Source organism: Equus przewalskii, chromosome 3 (genome assembly GCF_037783145.1).
Source record: "Equus przewalskii isolate Varuska chromosome 3, EquPr2, whole genome shotgun sequence".
Lineage (NCBI taxonomy): Eukaryota > Metazoa > Chordata > Mammalia > Perissodactyla > Equidae > Equus > Equus przewalskii.
The window spans coordinates 51,116,273-51,135,810 of record NC_091833.1 but is presented as its reverse complement, the minus strand read 5'-3'; the positions used below and the strand labels follow the sequence as shown (position 1 = coordinate 51,135,810).

The 19,538-nt window shown below is 38.7% G+C and overlaps 1 protein-coding gene across 47 annotated transcripts in view; it reads right to left on the bottom strand.

The window, feature by feature from the left end:
• The window catches only part of MAPK10 (mitogen-activated protein kinase 10), a 301,335-nt gene extending 283,365 nt beyond the window's left edge, over positions 1-17,970 (bottom strand). For 4 of the 47 annotated variants that reach the window (XM_070614470.1, XM_070614466.1, XM_070614440.1 and 1 more), the window contains exons 1-3: positions 15,729-15,845; positions 14,437-14,685; positions 12,130-12,244 (exon numbers count right to left, since the gene is read on the bottom strand). Coding sequence is in view for 2 of the 47 variants with exons in the window: in XM_070614427.1 (XP_070470528.1) it covers positions 12,130-12,188 (59 nt within the window). In the remaining 45 variants the exon portion in view is untranslated. Of the gene's footprint in view, positions 1-12,129; positions 12,245-14,436; positions 14,686-15,284; positions 15,521-15,728; positions 16,153-17,254 lie in introns of those variants that run through there. The other 43 variants (XM_070614462.1, XM_070614436.1, XM_070614473.1 and 40 more) reach the window with 30 other exon arrangements.
• Positions 17,971-19,538: the final 1,568 nt, after the last annotated feature.

The window sequence follows — 19,538 nt, the reverse complement described above, 5'->3', positions numbered from 1 at the left end:
GGGCAGAATAATAGTTCCGACCTCATTGTGAGGTATTGCGAAGAATAAATGAAATAATGTATGTAACGTACTTGGGATATTGCCTGGCTCAAAGTAAGTTCTCTATAAATATTTATGATTATAATTACAATACACTACATGTGTCATAAGGATCATTGAATAATAGCTAATATTCAATGAAAATTATGCTAACTGGTTTCCATTTATTCTTCACATAAAACCCATAAAGTAGGTACTATCGCTGTCCCAATTAAAAATGAAACAGAGACTCAGAGAGGTGATGGAGGAGTCCAAAATTACCCAAGCAGTAAGTTACAGATTTAGGACTCAAGTCCAGCAGTCTGATTCCAGAATCAGGCTCTTAAGCACCACGCTATTTCAGGTGGGTAATACCTACTTGCTACTAGGTATTGAAGTTCTGTTCTGTGTCAGGCATTGTTCTAATAACTACATCTCTTACATCTTGTATCTCTTGTGAAAATTAATTGAAATTCTCACAACTACCTTATGAGATAGATGCTTTTATTGTTCCCATTTTACAGATGAGAAAACAGAGACACCAGGCATTAGGGAACATGGCCAAGATCACACAACTACCAGATAGCTAAAGGAAGTGTTCTCCATAATGAGAGGTAGGTAAAGCCAAGGAGCTACATTTAAATCTCAGTGATCTAATATCAGACTAAGCATCACAATTTTCAAAAAAGAAACTCCCTTCTGGTATATTCATCTAAACAACGTGTAAGCCAGAATGACTGGGCAGACACAACACTGGAATCATAAAAGAAGGAACTGATTAAATGCTAATATATTCTGGTTTGCCTCACTACTCAATCATTTTCCCACCTCTAATAGCAGCTGTTTTCAATAGCCATTTTCACTCCATCCTCTACAATCTGAATAGATTCACTATTAACAAATATGGATCAACTTTTCATAGGAAGCAAGACCATTGCCTTCATTTGGCCCCTATGCCATAGAAGTTAGTGATAATGTAGAGAGAGATGGTGGATGAATACTCGGTCCCCACAACTATGACAAGAGGAGAATCCACCAATGATATATTTGGCCAAAACTCACAGGAATTTATAAGCATCACTTATCAATAGTGATGGATAACGACTGATTGGGTGCTGAGCAAAACCACAGTAGTCCAATAACTCCTGAAGTACTTACACAAATTAGAAAAACAAGCTTTGGTTTGGTGAGCAGAGCACAGGTGTGGTTGCAGCCCTGACCACCCACTGAGTCTCAACACTATCCACCCAGGGTTTGGTGTATGTTCCAAACAGACCTCAACGGATCTGAGCTAAAAGGGAAGGTGCCCTTAAAAGTCCAGGGAGACAAGACATGATCAACAGCAGGGACAGAAACATACTGTTACAGATCTTGAGAACAGATTGTATAAAATACAAGGGTCTAGAAGGAAGATGGCAAGAACATTTTCTTTACAGGAAGGTTGTGTGGGAGGATATCAATGTGCCATGGAAAATAATACCAGTCAGATGGTTAGAACAAGTTATTGGATCCCTTATATTCACAACAGAATTAAATACTTGATTTGCTAGGCAAAAGAAAGCCCAATAGGAATATATATAAAGGGATGATACATAAAATTTAAGATTTGAAAGATTCTTCAGAATGTTGTTCTAGGTAAAGAAAAGGCTGATGATCAATTACATGGTCATAAATTAGCTATTAGGAGACAAATAATTAATTCACAAGGTATGAGACAGGATCTTGATAGGAAAGAAGACATGTCAATAATAATGGTAATAAATTTGACCCAAAACAAAACATGGCAGTTACTGAGCACTTAATGCCATGTGCTTTGCACTCATTACTTTCACAACTGCCTTATAAGATCAGCACCGCTATTAGTACCATTTTACAGACGAGGAAACTGAGGCTTAAGAGCTGATGTAACTTAACCAGGGTCTCATATGAAGTATAGAATTTGGGTTTAAATCCAGGCAGTCTGACTCTGGAGTTTGCATTCTTGACCACTGTACTATATCGGTTTGTGTGACACTGATGGAAGTCACCGTAATCAACAAGCACACAGATGCAAGTACTGGGGCCATCTCCACTTGCATAGAGAGAAGTCAGGATAATGAGGTCCCTGATAGCAATGGAAAACCTGACCAGAATAGAGTGATGGAAATAATGCGCTAAAATGAAATTCAAATACTTTTAAAATGACTTCTCTACTAACCAGGAAAATAGTTTACGAAAAGTAAGATTCATAAGAAACAAAGTGAAATGGACTTCCATGCCTGGTTTCATCTTCCCACTTTGGAATTGACAGAGAACAGGTTTGCTGTGTAGGCATGTTGCGGTAATGACTTTACTATTATTAAGAGTGACAACGGTTCCAGGCAGTATTTCTTATTTACATAGCAGCCTTCAACACAGGAGCAAAAGCACCTGGCAAACATTCTCATTTTTATTATTGATGGCTTAGATTAATAGAGCGCCTTTCTGTCAAAGAGCTCATTAATCCTTACATGGACTCTTGTGACACAAATAGGCAAGCAATCCATTTCTACATTTTACATATGGAGAAACCAAAGCCCAAGGACCTGAGTATAAGTGCTTAGTAATACTGTGGCTAGGCGTACAGTGAAATCATAAAGAACCCAGCATTTCCCTTCCTTGCTGACTGAATCCCTATCTCTTTTACAACTTCTTCCTCCAAATTACCTGAAACCTGGATGTCTTCTCCATCTTCTGGATTCCTCTCCACTGATTCTTACTGCCTCTCCTTCAAGCTAGATTCTCATTCCCTCCCTCTCTCCAACTGCTCACCCTGCGTCCATTTTTCTCCTCTCCAAACCGCTCTCAACATTGCTGCCAGTTGAAATCATTTTCCTAAACCTGCTCAGAAAACACCAGTAGCTCTTCATTGTCTGTAGAAACAGACCCAAATTCCTTCAGAGATCATTCCTGACCTCCGTTAGTCTGGGCCCAATCTATTTCCCAGCCATATCCCTGACTGCCATCTCCTCTGAACTCCAAACACACTCTGCTCCTTGCTCATTCTATTCCCTCTTCTAGAATTAACCTTTCCAGCTCTAACACTAACTACCAAAATCATCTTCACCATTCCACTCCAACGCCATCTCCTCCATGAATCCCTTCTAATCCCTCAGCTGAAAATGGCTGCTCCCTCCAACTCCACAACACACGTTTAACCTTTTATTTGTAGCACTCACCATATTCTACCTAGGACTGGAGTGACTTACGAAAACATGTCTGTCTTTGACTGTTCGATCATTGAGATTCACAGAGAGTCAACTATGTGTCAGGTCCTGTGACAGCTACTGGGTGAAAACGAGAAGCAGATCTCTGCCTTCATGGAGGTTAGTCTCACAGCCTTTCCCGTCGAGAGGGCCTCCTCTGAACGACCAAACACTATTTTCTCAGTTTTTCCAAGGGTGGTACATAATTTGTACCGTTCCAGGTGCATAAAAGAGATGTTAATTTGTTACATACAACACACACTTTTTAGAGGTGGTTCTCAAAGTGTATCGCTTACAATCCCTGAGGGTCCCTACGAGCCTTTCAGGGGGGTCCCTGAGGTCACAACTGATTCCAAATAATATTAAGAGATAGTTTCCATTTTCACTCTTATTCTCTCAAATGTACAGCGCAGTCTTCCTGAGGCTGCCTGATGTGTGATGTAACAACAGATTGAAGGCATAAGCAGATAAAATAATTCAGCTGTCTTCTGTTAAACTGGTCATTAAACAGATTTGCAAAAATGTATAACAATGCCACTTTGTCACTAAATTATTTTTGTTTTGTAGAAGGTAGTTTTCATAAAATAAGTTATTTTATGTTAACATGTAATGGGTTTACTGCTGTTAATTCTTAAATGAATTACATAAACATGTTAAATTTATATCTTAATTCCTAATATGATAAATACCAATGAATATAACCCACATAAACAAAGGCTCTTTGCGTTTCTAAATAATTTTCAAGAGTGTAAAGGGATCATGAGACCACAAAGTCTGAGAAGTGCTGCCTTAGAGCTCTGAGACACCTGTCCTCCTGCGGAACCCCAAGTGAGAACGCCTGGGTGGTAGCCGAATCATTTGTAATAGCACTGTTCCCTGAACTCAACCTCTGCTAAAGCAACTATCCTATTGTGAGATTCATTTATTTATAAGTTTCTCCCCCTTCCCTCCCCACCAAGGCCGTGGTTTGGTAGTGAGCTGCTTGAGGACAGAGACCAAATAGAATGTATCTGTGCTGCTGCCGCACCTAGCACAGAGCGGGCAGCCAGTGAATATTTGAGGGTGAAAGGAAAGAAGGAAGGGAGGGAGGGAGGATCGGAGGGAGAGTGGGGGGGAGAAAGGGAAGAACCGTGTCTTCTTCATTCTCCTAAGACTCTTCCATGGCAATGTGCCCATCGAAAATATCTGGTAACCTTCATGTAAATGGCTTGTATCAGTAAGATACCTAAACCGATCAAGATGCCAATAGTTTCACTTGGTTTGTTGGCAAATCCCAGCACAGCTTAGAAACCATGATTTTTAAAGGCAGATTTTAAGATTCCTCTCATAAGTCAATCAACAAACAATTGTGCACATTAGTCCTTCAACAGCAGAGGATAATTTTAAAATAAAGAAAGACATGTATATGGGAAATAAATGCAGTCAATTTGGTTGCCTATGCATAAACTATCTTCCTTATGGATAATAAGTCTGCATGATTGGGAGTGATTTCCTATAACTAAAATATCTCTTGATTTAGAGTGACAATGGGTAGAATTAAGCTAAAGATATCAAAAGGAGGAGAGTTAAAGCAAAATTGGGCATTGACAGGTCTGTCTTCAAGACCCTTCTAAGCCGCCATCTGACCTAATCTTCATTGTCAACTGTCCATGAAGCAGCTTTTCATCCTCACGAAGTCCCTTCACTGGCCAAGGCTGCCCTCACCAAGGTACTCCACTTGGGCCTGGCCTTTGGGGTATTATCCCATATTTTAATTCAATCTGTACAATTTAATCCACATAATTTTCACAGTTAAAAAGAAATTTAAATACATCTGCCACAACTCCCTCATATATGGTTGAAGATCAGCTAGGTTAAGAATTTCCCAAGGAAATATTAATTCAGACAGAGCTGGAATAAAGAAGGGGAATCTAACATCAAGGTCTCTTCCTTTTCCAGAGACTACACAATGAAAATTTTAAAATAATCTGCCAAACTCCTAACAAAGCACTCTCTTCCAGAGCAATCTTGACTCTCTCCCCATATAAAAGTCTTCCCTATATGTTCCCTTCCTTTAGCCTCCCGTGTCAATGCATTAAGACATTTATCCAAGTATGGATATTATCTAAGATTCAAAATCCATTATCAGCAATTCACACTTTCACTCAAGTTAGTTTATCAGGTTAGATAGCCAACCAATTTACTTTATAACATTTCTATTTTAATAGGAACAGTCTTCAACCAAAGGAGTAAGTGGGAATTTCACATATTATATCAGGTCCAGAAGCAGACAGCATTGAGAACCAGATGGTGTTTTGGCTCCCTAAAATATATACAGAGCTAGACATCTATACTCAGGACCAAGACTAGAAAAGAAGTTCAACATATGAGATTCGACTGCCTGTGACCTTCCACATTGCTGACCTGAACCCTGGATGGCCAAGAGGATAGTCAACAGACACATGACAAGATATATTTGGCTGAAACTAATAAAAGATGAAAAATAGCTTAAATTAACTGCTTCTTACCCACTATTTTGCATAGCTTTTGCCTAACATATTTTATTCAATCTTTTTCGGGGAGAAAGGGAGTGCAATATTTTAAATCTGAATAAACTAAATTCCAAAGACTTATGCTGACTCTTAAGATTTATAAATGACCTTCTAAAGACCAAGTGTCAAGGTTATCCACTCTCAAATTTAAAGGAGCTTAAAAGTGGGTCTTAAGAATTTAAAGCACCAACAAACCGCCTAAACCTTCCCAAAGGACAACTAGAAAGAAAACTTCGAAACATCTGGCATATATAATTTCTGGTATCAACACTATAAGTAATAGGTAATCATATGTAATGAATGCTGCTAAACTGTAGACTGGATTTTCCAACAAGACCAAAAGGTTTCTTATGTTAACCAAACTTTCATTGAGATCTATACTTTTATTTTAAAAGTAGTTCATCTGATACTGGTTATTGGAATACAGAGAATTCTTTATGAAGAATCTGAGACATGCTAAAATTTATGCTGACTCACTTTCAAATAAGCTCCAGGAAAACGCCAGCTTCTAAAGGTAACATTATTTTCCTGATCTGACATCAAATTACTTGGGACCTCTCAAATAGAGACAGTCTCAAATCCGTCGTCCTAGGAGATACAGCCCGAGGTTCCACCAATCAGTGGAAAGCCTCTAAAATTGTAAACAATATGAGGCCTACTTATGTTACTTTTACTAGGGTTAAATAGTTCTAAGGATTTCATTTCCCATCTTGGTAATTTGCAGCCATTGAGAAGCACACAGAGCAGCATATAATGATAAATTTCTGAATATTCTCTTATTAATCTCATTTGTAAGGTATTTGGTTCCACAAACCTGTTATGTTTATTTCTATGTCTTTTATTTTGATTATGCTGTTATCATTTCTTAGAATCCCTGTTCTTACCCATACCTGAAATTCAAACCACATCAATGTTTTAAGGCTCCATTCAGGTCCAACTTTCGTCTTTAATACTGAGAAGGATACAACGTAGTGATAAAAAAGGAAGTGTTCCAGAGTTGGACTCCCTGGGCTCTTCCCTCACTATGACCAAGGGCAAGTTACTAAACCTCCTATTCTTCAGTTTCATCATTTGTAAAATAGAAATGCTCGGTAGGATTTCTGTGGGAATTAAAAGAATCAGTGCATGCAAAGCACTTTGAATAGTGCATGGCACGAAGTAATCACTCAATAAATGTTGTCCACTATTACAATCTTTATTATACCCCTCAGTCTTCCTGCATTTTTCCACACAACTATAGGCTCATAATTCATAAGTACCTTAGAGGTCACTTAGTTCAACCTCCCGCATAAAGTAGTATCATGTCTAAAGAGTCCTTAATATTTGGTCAACCATGAAGATGGTTAAATGTCTGCAGTGCTGGAAAGTTTACTACTTTTCAAAAAGCACAGACTTACAAACAGTCCAATAATCAGAAAGATGTTTCATGTATGGTGTCTACTTTTCTACTCACTGGTCTCATTTCTATCTCCTGCACAAATTCAGAACAAACTCGCATCCTCTATACTCTTTCACACAATATTCTAAAGTGTCTCTGACTAGTTAAGAGAACAGTAGGACACTTCATTTAGGAAAGTAGGACAAATTTTGGCAACATTTACTCAACAGCAACGGCAATAATAAAACTATATTGTTACACGAAAAATTAAGGTAATCTTTGCTTCTAAGTGATTTGGCAAATAGTATTCACAATTATCACCCAATCTGTTTAAATAAGACTGTAGACGCTGTCAGGCTGCTTTCCGGACTCTATCAAGAGGTATGATTTTGGTGCCTTTTTTGTAGTCTAGTTATTTCTCTACGAAGTCCATTTTGCTATGTTTTTTTTTTCTCCTTGTGATTTTCTTTTTCCTGCCTCTGCTTCTATCTTTCCATATCTATTTCTTGCTCTTTCTTCTTTCATTCGCCAAACAATCATTCAACAAACATTTATGCAGTACTACCAAGTATCAGGCACTGTGCTAGGGATAGAAAGTCAAAGATTTATCTGGCTCAAATTACTCATAGGCTAAGGTAGAGAGAGAGATGCACAAACAGTTAAAAAGTCTGGTGGTAATGCACTCAGATAGATATACATAGACTACTACGAGAACACCAGGAAGGAATGCCTAACGGAAGGAGTGAGGAAGGCATCTGGAAGGAGACAACATCTGTTGAAGTCTAAAGTGAGTCTAAGCAGTACCTCTCAAACTCTAAACCACCTGAGAATCTTGTTGGAAAGATTCTGAGTCAGTAAATCTGGGTGGCACTCAAGATGCTGCCTTCCTTATCAAGCTCCCAGATGATGCCTATGCTGTTGGTCCCCAGACCATTCTTTGAATTGTAAAGGTCCTAAAAGATGACTACTGACTGACTAAGGATGGTGGGGTGAATACAGGCAGAATAGACAATGTGAAATCACACAGGTAACCAACATTTGAGTTTATGTGATGAGACTGAAACACATTGATGTCCCCAGGCAATTCGAGCGATCATCAGTTCCTAAACTGGGGGTGGATGGGAGTGTGGTATATTTTAAGAAGAAGAGAATTTATTACATAGGCAATGGAGCACATCAGAGTGGGCAGGGCAGTTACAGGGCAACAACTGCAGATCAGATCTGGTGGTTTCGTTGGTAGGATCATGGGCAATATGGTAACATGCTAGGCTACACAAATAAGCCTGCTAACAATGATGACGAGGGCCTAATTTACGGCAGTAACAACAGATTTCTTTCAAAGGGGACTGACTTGAAAAATGCTCAGGAGATAAATTAGGTTGACGGCATTGTCACTTAATAATTTAAAAATCAAGCAAGCTGTTATTTTGCATTCTTTGCAGGTCTTTACAGGCCTATTCTTACTCTGATACTTGGTAACATGTGATCCTGAACAAGCCACTCAACCTCTTTTCACACCAGGTTCCACATTTTAAAAGAGTGAAGAGTTGACCCAAATAAACACTGCAGTCTCTTTAAATCCTAAAATTTATGATCCCACGAATTAAATTCATTTCTCATTGAATCATGGAATCATACAATGTAGTCTTAAAACCTACGCCAATACCTGGAATATAAATACCCATTGTATGACTAACATTGACTTTACCTAGCCAACAAGAATGAAAACTTGAGACTTTTTAACTCCTCCCTCTTCTTCACCCAAGACATCCATTACTGAGTCCAACTGCTTTGTCCTTATGTCCTACTAGTGATTCTTTGGTGTATGACATTATTTTTTTTTTCTTTTTTGCTGAAGAAGATTCGCCCTGAGCTAACATCCCTGCAAATCATCCTCTATTTTTAGTATGTGGGCTGCCAGCACAGCATGGCAGCCAACAAAGCAGTGTAGGTGCGTGCCCAGGAACCAAACCCAGGCCACTGAAGCAGAGCACACTGAACTTAATCTCTAGGCCACTGGGGCTGGCCCTACCTTTTAACTGGATTCCTGCAATAGCTCCTTAAGTGTTTTCTTTGGCTCCAACCTAATCCCCTTCCAAACGTTGTCCAAGAAATTGAAGAACTCTGGAGTCAGAAAGACCTAGGCTTGAATCCTAAATCCACTGTTTCTTAGTTGTACGATTGTCAGCAAGTTATTTAACCTCTCTAAACCTGAGTTTCCTTATCTCTAAATCATCTGGATGATACGAAGATTTAACTTCTTATATAGTATAGCTTATAAAGTACTTAGCACAGTGCCTATTACACAATAAGAATTCAATAAGTGCTAGTCATTGTTTTGAAAGACAAATCTCATAAAGACTTGAGCAGGCCCTTCACAAAAGAGGAAAATCAAATGGCCAATAAAAAATGAAAACAAGTGTTTCTTCATTAGTAATCAGCAAAAAATACAAATTAATACTTCCATGAGTAAAATTATGTACCCACCAGACCAGCAAAATTCAAGAACTTATAAATCAAGTGTTGATGAGGATATAGAGTTTCTCATATATTGTTGATGGAATTCATGCAACCAATTGGGAAAAATATTTTGGCATTCTCTAGAAAATCTGAATGTGCACATACCCCAAAACTCAGTAGTTCCTTTCTTTGCTATTTACCCTAGAGATACTTTTATACATATACACTAGAAGCTATGAGCAACAATATATATATAAAATATTATATATACTTAATAACTTAAATATACCAAATAAATATATTTATACATACATAACTTAGGTTACATATATCTACATACGCACATATAAATATTATAGAAACAATCCAAATGGCCATCAACAGTAGAAGGGATAAGTAAATTTTGGTATATTCATGGAGTAGAATACTATACAAGTTATGAACAAACGACAAGCATCAACATGGAAGAATCTTACAATGTTTAGCAAAATCAAGTGATTAAGAACATATATACTATGATTACAAGATGGAAAATCTACAAAGAAAAGCAAGAGGATGTGTGCGACAAAAGACAAGGCAGTGGTTAGTGGTTACCTCTAGTGGGGAAGGAAAGCCTGTGATCTTAAGGCAGCACACGGAGGCTTACCAGGAGTCCAGTCCTTTGTATGAATGGTGGCGCTATGAGGTTTTCTGTATAATTACTCTTTAAACTGTCTTTGTTTTATACACTCTTCTATGTGTATGACGTATTTCATAATTTAAAAATAAATGTGATCATGTCATTCTCCTGCTTAAAATCTTTCCTAAGTTCCTCATTTTGGAATAAAATACAAACTCCTTAGCTTTGTCTGAGAGATCCTTCATGATACAGCTCCTGTTCCCTTCTTCAGCTTCATCTCTCCCATCCACATTTATGCCTCAGCGTAGTAGATGACACCTAGTGCCCCAAACAATCAAGGGCTCTCAAGCCTCTGGTCCATTGGAATAACGCTCGCCCTGTTACCCCTCCTCTAGCTAACTTCTCATTGTCCTTGACATCCAGCTGAAATGCCACTCTTCTGAGTGCCTTCCTTGACAAAGCCCCATCCCACCTTTGTTAGACTTTCCTCCAGCATCCCACTTAACAGCGCTGTATAAGTACCACCTTCCTCAGAATATCTCTCTCCCTTTTAATGGCAGATTTGATCATGAGTGCCACACTCTTCAGACTGAAATCTTCTTTAAGGCAGATACTGTCTCTTTCATCTATCCCAAGAGCGAGGGATGATATCTACACCACAGATTCCCAATAAATGTTTGCTTAACGAATAAATGTTTAAGGTGAGGCAATGCATGTTTTCTACATCACTGGGAGTGACACATGACTCAAAATTCTAAGTTCGGCCATACAAAATTGCCCTTATTTTAGATCAAAAATGGTCGGTTACTGGCAATTATGTATGATTCCCTTTTATAACAAACACTTATTTAATACATGTTGATAACGTGCAGCATAGTGATGCTGTGATATCTGCTTTCTCAATATCATTGTAAGCAGACTGTGATGAAAATCATGATGTGAAATAAGTAGAGGGTTAATTTCATCAGTCTTCTGCAGTTATAGGTTATGCATTATTTCACATGACAGCCTACCTACCCAAACTTATATAAGCCACTAAGCAAACGAAAAAGACATTGATCACCAGTTCAAAACAGCTTCATGTGGAGCCCTACAAGCACCACTGTCATACTCTATTTCTCAAAGATGTTATTTGATGGATTATAACTGCTTCATCTCTGCTGGAGTCTATTGATTATTGACTTTGGTGACTACGAAGCATCAAGTACTTGATTAAAAAAGATATTGTGCCTGTGTGTGCAGATATTTTAATAAAATAATAAGTTTTTTAAATTATCCCAACTAGATCCAGAGTAACTGGATCTATTTTTAATATTGTTTTTATTAAGCAAAAGGATTTGTAGGCTAAAATGTCCATAAATTGAGTTTTATAAAACTGTGATGTGATTTCTCTTCCTTTATTTCTAAAGGTCTGAAGAATATATATAATAAAAATATATATAAATTTACATACATATATATATATATATTCCTGAAAGGAATTGAGCATTATAATTTAGCTCAGAACCAATTCTTCTGCTAGAGGGGACAAATTGGTAAAACATAGAATTGTGCTGCAAGTAATAAAAGCCACTGAAAAATACTGTGACCCAACTGTTACCCAACCTCATGAAATTATTCATTGCAGCCATTTTACATAGGCTGGTGTCACCCAGGGGGGTGGCATCACAGTGTCACACGAGGCACCAATGCACCTCAAGACTTCATGCTACTCTATGCGACATTAATAGCATTGCACCAGCAGTTAAACATTCTGTCCTTTTGATTTTTACTCCTTTAGCTGATATGACTTGGAGCAATATTTCTTCAGATCCATACACTAAGCCATATGCAATATTTAAATTGGTTATATGAATTACACGTTTCCTGCTAAGAAACACCTTTAAGTTTGCAACTCACCACTGCTTATACGATTTCTCATCTATAGGAAACGGGTCTAATTCAACAGCTCCTTGCATGAGTTGCCATAACGAAGATCTGAGATGGTCCTGCCGTTGGTGTTTCTCATGCTAGCCTAAAATCAAAGCAAAAACGCAGATGAGTTTGATTTTAACATTTAGATGGGAATTTCACTTGCACTTCGAAAACAAAAAGACCGACAAAGACAACTGGTGATGGGTGGTGGGGACGGGAATAGAACATCTCAAGGAGCTCACCCTGTTCAAATTTATCACAAGCATGAGGACTTTGATGTTACCAATACCAAAGTGGCTGGATATTGACAAATCTGAACATAAGCCCAATTAGTAATTGTTACTTTGGTTGATATGATATTTGTTTTGTGATATGGATTTGGTTTTGTGATACAAGGCACCCTACTCAACCTCAACTGGGACAGCTTCACTGTTACATGTTTGCACATTCTGCTTTCATATAAGATTTCACTGGAACAACAGGTTACATAGTAACTAATAAAAGGAGGGGAAGTTTGAAAACCTCTGACTTATGTGAAATAAAATAAAACTAAACTGAAATTGCTCTGAAGCTGGAAAGAGACTGTACATATGTTTTTCCATAATCTGATCTAGTTACAAAAATAGATTTGTAACTTCAAATTGTTCCTGTTACTTTTCGACATTATATTGGACCAGATTCTCCAAGACTGTGCCAGTTTCCAATGTTCTACCCATTATCAAACCATAAGTTTTGATTTCTAGTTTGGAAATTATGCTCACCATACCCAAAATAAACCTCTCTGCCCCAAATAAGAGTCCCTTTACTAGCCAAGTGCTTACAACTACGGCTAGGAATTCTTCCTCCATCACACTCTCCTGCCCCACGCCCCACTGTCTCCCCCCCACCACCACCACCACTGGCCATCCCATTGAGAACTCCAGTGTGACCTACCACCATTTCAGGGCAGGTGAATTTCTTTCTCCTCTGAATTGCTATCACATTTATTGTCAAATCACTGATACGAGCCCTTGATCGTACACTATCTTTGTTATTTGACCTCATCTCGCTAAATGACTATACACTGCCAAATGGCAGAAACCATCAGTTACAGTTTCTCAACTCTTCCACCCATAGCACTTAGTAGAGACCTCTTTGCATGGGAGACATTCATTTAAAGAATATTAATTGTGTCCCTACTATGTGCCAGACATAGTCAGTGGTAACAGAGATTATAATTTAGTAGAGAATACAGGAAGCACAGGAATAGGCAATTACTGTGTCGCATGACAAGTGCTATGACAGAGGAGGTACAGACACTGAATAAACATCGCCAAATGAACGGACCTAAGAGCTTTACTTCACTATCGATGCTTTCAGACGCTATTTCCAATGTATGAGAAGAGGATAGTTACTTTAAGAAACTCATTTTCAGGAAGCACATGGAGCATGCAGGCCAATTAACACCCAAACTAACACCCAAAAACCAGGAGGCAGTTCTACTTCTATGAAGACAAGTCGCTAAGGTGAATTTCTAATACTTTTAAGTCACCACTGGGTTGTGGGGTTTTTTCCTTTCTGACACACACACACACACACACACACACACACACACAATGTGGCAGGCCATTTTCCCGTGCATATTCTGTGCGGGCCCCTCTGCAAATGCCTGGTTGCCCTGTAGGGGAACTTGGTTTGATACCCGCGCACCTTACAGGGTTGGAGAGTAACTAGGAGTCAGGAATGATTCTAAGGAGCCTTCAGTCATTTCCTATTACATTCAAAACTTTAATTTTCATTCCTAGAAGCATGGGTTCTATAAGCCTAAGGGTTTTGAACCTCAGGGATAAGAACAGTGAGAAAGGCCATCATGGCCTGTTGTGCATCCAAAACATCAATTCAACTAGAAAACCCTTTACCAAAAATAAGCATAAATTTGTGGTCCACTTTTCAAACCAAAAATGTTTCTTTTGATTTAAGGATTTTCAATATCTCCTGAGGTCTCCATTTAGAGTTTCTGCCAAGATTCACAACGAGAAATGAAGTTCCCTTCTATTAAATAGAGGGGAAACAAATTGTACCTAAAATATATAGAGACTTTTCATTTTCCCTGTCTTTGCCTTGATTTCCTCATAAGGATAAAATGTGCTTAAACTGAAAAATCTTTAGTCAAAACCTCACAACTTTGCTATGAAAAGATGTACAGATAGGTAAATTTCTGAAAATCCAAGCTCCAATTTTAAATTGCAATTTCTCTTTCAAACAATCAATATGCAGCATAATCTTTTATCTGAATCAGCAGCAGCATCTCACCTCAGACTTATGTAATGCAATGAAGATATCTAGTATGCTAAAGAAGCATCTCCCCCAGCAGTCTATAGGCCCAACTTTTTCCACAAGTCCTTGGTCCTCAGAAGACGGTGTAAGAGACGCTTGTGCAGTAGGAACGAAGCGCTCAGCCTGCAGCAAGTACAGCATTGGACTCCTTTCCTGGCATCACTGGACACTTTGTGCCTCTTTCTGCATAAGGGTTGCAATGTCCAACCAAAAGCTTATGAGAGACTGTGAGAGGAAATAGCAGGGGCAATGGAGAAAGAATTTTAAATGTCAATCTGTTTACTTCTTCTAATTGAAGGAAGTCGCTCTTGCTTTGAGTCTGTTATTCTCATAAGCAACTAAGCAATCATTAGATTTGAACACACTGTTCCACGCAAAGTCGTTTAGCTACAAATGTGACCTGAAGCCAGAAGTAGAGCAGGCAGGGAGAGCATCTGTCCCCGTCTTTAACACACAAGAAAACCCTCAATGTCTTTATCTTTTAACATCAGTATTAAAAGACTTTTCCCTAAGATTACATCCAAAGAAATAGATTCATTTACATAAAGCCACAATAAAACAACAAAAAAAAACCCCTTTAAATATGAGAGGCTTTCCCTTTAAATACAGGAGGCTTTTTCATTTTACTTAGATCAAGCAGATTCCTTTTGCTTACGATATTCCTAAAAGATACACTAACAAGGAAAATCCTATCAATTTTCCTGTAAATTTAAAAATATACGTATATTTTATAGCATCCACAATCACCTCTCAGTTCATTCTAACCTTGAAAAATACTGACCACGTACTATGAAACCATTAAATACTAATAGCTGCAGACGTACCAGACAATGACAGCAAAAACACACTTGGTCCCTCTGGGATCTGTTCACAAACAGCCCCTTCCAGCATGGGAAACACTTCACCCAGCAGCAGATGCTGTTCTGGGGCAAACAAGCAGGAAGCTGGAGGCAGCTGATCCTTCCACTCTACATATAATTTCTTACTGCCTCATCATCGGGAACCTTTTTATGGCAACTGTGAAGATTTTGTAACACCAGGGGCCCGTCAAATTAAAGATACTTTGCAAAAACAGGAGGGAGTGGTTATGCAAATGAGGAAGCACGAAGACTCTTTAATATCTAAGGTCATGCCACCTTTGTCATCTGTTTTTCTAGTTCTGTTATGGGGGAGAGAAAATCCAGTTTGCTCTCCATGATGAAATAAGCTGATCCAGGACTTTATGTCAATTTTAAGAGTGAGATCAAGGTAGAGAAGGGAATACATACCAGAGGCAGCAAAACTAACTGTCGGGCCCCTAAAATCCAATGGTTCCAAAGTGGAGACAGGAGCTTGTGAGCTCATTCATGAGCATCACTGTCTATATTGACAATATATATGCTCACCTAAGGGAGAAAATTTACAGAAGCCTCTCTGAGAAGTGGTCATTCCTGCAACCATTTTTAACTCGTTGATCAGCATTCTGTGAGATTTTCCAGGGTCCGACAACTAGCAGACAGGGATAAAGGAAGAAATTGGACCTTGGACTGGCAATGCCTGGTGCACTGATGCCCATTTTCCTTCAGTCTGAACTGTGGCCTGTCCCAAATGACTTAGCCTGTCTCTTTCTAGTCTGTTCATCAAAGTTATCATCAACACACCAGAAGCAGGCAGGGCTGCTGTACAGACAGTGTCAGGCTCTGCAGCAAAGACAGCCCCTGTAAACAACCTTGTGGGTGCTTCAGAGCCGACTGCCATGGGATAAGCCCTTCTTTTCTGTGGCTAAACTGCAGTACCCTGGGAAGTTATGTCTTTAAGGGGGTCGAATCAGAGGCTCATTCTCTAAATTTGAATGGAGAGGGAGAAAAAAGAAATATACATATAATTTGCTTAAAATATCTCTAACCTTGATTTACTTGAAGATTTCCCAATAAATCACATTTACTTTGCTGCAGGCACAAATACATCAATTCTGATAAATATATTGCCATGCTCATTTCTGAGGATACATCTCTCTCCCCCTGCCCCAAAAGAGCTTTGACATTTCTAGGGGACACAGTATCCCAGCACAGAATACCTGGGAACCATGCCATAAAAAAATAAATAAATAAAATGCTGCCTGCGGTGGCTAGGAGATGACTTTCTTAAAGAGCCCCCTCACCTAGGTGATTGCGGTGCCAATGTTTCCTCTCATCTCTAACCTGCCCCGTGTTCCTCTCCCCAGCCCCAATTTAGCCTAGAGTGTCTCTGCAAGAGTAATGCCATTAGTTTTGCAACTAAAATATATAAATGCCATTCCCTACTAAAATATGTAAATATGTCCCAAAAGATTTACTTAAGTTACACCTCTCAGGAAGTAAACAGAAATGCATACTTAAAGACATGATTTTTTAATGTTTTATGGAACCCATAGCATTTCTTAGATATGAGACTGAGGTCAGCACAAGCACAGCTGTTGTCTTTCTCTCTGTCTCTCTCTCTGCCTCTATCTCTATTTTTTTTCTTCCCTTCTGTAGCTCTGCATTGGTCTAAAAGCCCCTGATCACAATAAGATCGCTCCCTCCCACCCTCTGCCAACCCTCACTCCAAACAGAAGGGTTTCAACACGCCGAAGTCTGGGGAGAGATGCTCCGCACAGAAGGAAAGGCTGGTGGCTTCTTGCCTCAGACGTAGTTCACTTCATTAACCTGCTTTCCACCCCATCTCTCTCCTCTCTCCCATGCTCACTCTCCCACCCCACCAGGAGCAATCAACAGACATCACCCCACCCTCCAAAAAACAGGTTAGAACCCAGAATGAGCAAAGAGCTACCTACCATTCCGTGCTTGAGAACTACGATCCTGATCCAGCAGTGTTTGCCCCAGAAATCCTCCCTACTTGTTTTTCATTAACCACATTCCAAATTGTAATAAGGAACAGATTTTTTGGAGGTGGGGAAATTGCTTAAAATTAATGATGGACAGGTGATTTCCAAGAAAACCCAACCTTAAAGTCACTCAAGCCCCTAGGAATTGAGGGGTGAGGAGAAAAACGAAAAATTGTAAAAATGAAAAAAGAAAAGAAAAAAGTAAGCATATAACAAGCACCACCAACCCCCATAAAAATAAAAAGAGAAGGGGAGGCTTAAAAAAAAAAAGAAGAAGAAGAAGAGTGGCTTGCTGAATCACCCTCTTTCACTGCCTGGAAACCATTGTGCAGCGTGATGCTGCCTGTACCATTGTGGAACCTACCAGAGGAGACGGACAGAGCGCTTGGGGAATGGGGTTGCTATGGCAACTGAAAGGAGCACACATGACGTCAAAGCCCAGAGAGGTCTAGGGAGGGGGAAGAGGGGAAAGGGAAAAGGAAAAAGTCTAAGTGCGGCTGCAGCTACTGTGTTTTCCGGGGAAACGAGGACCCCGCAAAATGGAAAGGAATAGGTTTGTTGGCAGCCACCATCAGTAACGACGCCATCAGGCAGCCAGTCTGCACAACCCGGAGAAACAGTCGGCTCCATGCAGCCTTGGCCCCGTCCTCAGCAGCGTGAGGAACAAATGCCCGCAGACCAAAACACCACTGGAAATACTGTTAGTCTGCTTTTCGACGAGCTCAGCTCTTCACAAACAGCACACAGAGACACGTAGTATCTCTAAATGCCAAAACAAACAAGGATGTTAATAACCTCAGAGGGGAAGCGAACATTTGAGTCCCACTTGGTCCCCAGAGGTCATTTGCACAACACGATTGCTCTTCTCTGTTTCCTTGTTTTTCATAAAAATTCTAAATAAATACCCACTAAACCAAGCTCAACAAACTGATTCTTCGACTGCACCTGAATGTGGAAAGAAAATACTGATAATTTGAGTTAACAAATCAGAGTTCTTTTTCTTTTAATTGCCGATAATTCTCTGGAAAACTGATACAAATTGCATCATTACTATTTGGGGCAAATATCTCAATTTTATTTAAGTAATTTCCCTTACCTTTGACTGTTAGAGTATGTTTTTAAGTCTCCATACAGTTTTAACATCTATAAATAGTTTTTTTTTAATGAGAGCAAAAGACTACTTCCACTATTTTTTTAAATTATCAATTTTTTTAACCTTTTAAAAATATTTTTTTACATAAGGAAAATTTTCAATACATATTTGGCCTAACCAGCCTCAGCGCTTGCACTTCTCCAGTTACATAATCTAACCAAATTCCTTTTTTACTTAAACAACCTTGAGGTGAGTTTCTATCTATTGCAACCAAGTAGTGCTCAGTTTTATATCATTCTGTATTGTTTTAAAACTAGCACGCTTACATGAATAAGGATCTTCTTCCATATGTTAGAAGAAAAGATATAACATGCAACAGATATAAACTAAGCTGTGATTGCAGATACTGAAACTCATGGTAAAACTGCATGTGACACATCAGGTTTTGTTGTTGCTGTTGCCGCTGTTATTTTATTCAGCAGAGAATCTCGAAAAAGAAAGTCTTGATGAGTTTTCTGTCTTTTTGTCCATTGGACGAGTGTTTGGATGTCGCTTTACTCTAATTTCAAGTTCAACAATAATAAGATTATTAACTTTCTGTCTTGGCATTGGGTCTACCTGTAAGATGACTATGTCTCAAGCAAATGTATTAATTAGCCAAACAACCCTATAGCACAATGTAATTGACATTCAGACTTTTAAGTTATTGTATTCTACATTTTAATATCAAAAGTCAATTCCCAACAACTGAATAGCAATAAGGAAAAAGTAAACTTCAACTCTTACCTCACATTGCAAATACAAAAATTAATTCGAGATGAATTATACGTCGAAATATAAAAGCCAAAACCTATAAAGCTATTAGAATAAAATGTATCTTTTAGAAGAAAAAATAGCTTTCTGATCTTGGAGTAGGCAAAAATTTCTTAGGACACAGAAAGCACTCACCATAATAGGAAAAGAAATAGACTTGAACAAAATTAAAAGTTCCACTTATCCAAAGTTACCATTAAGAAAATGAATAAACAAACCACAGATTAAAAGAAACTATTCTTGATAAACATATCTGAAATATTCTTGATATACACAAATTCTAGATTATATGAAAATATCCTACAACTCAATGATAAACACAATTTT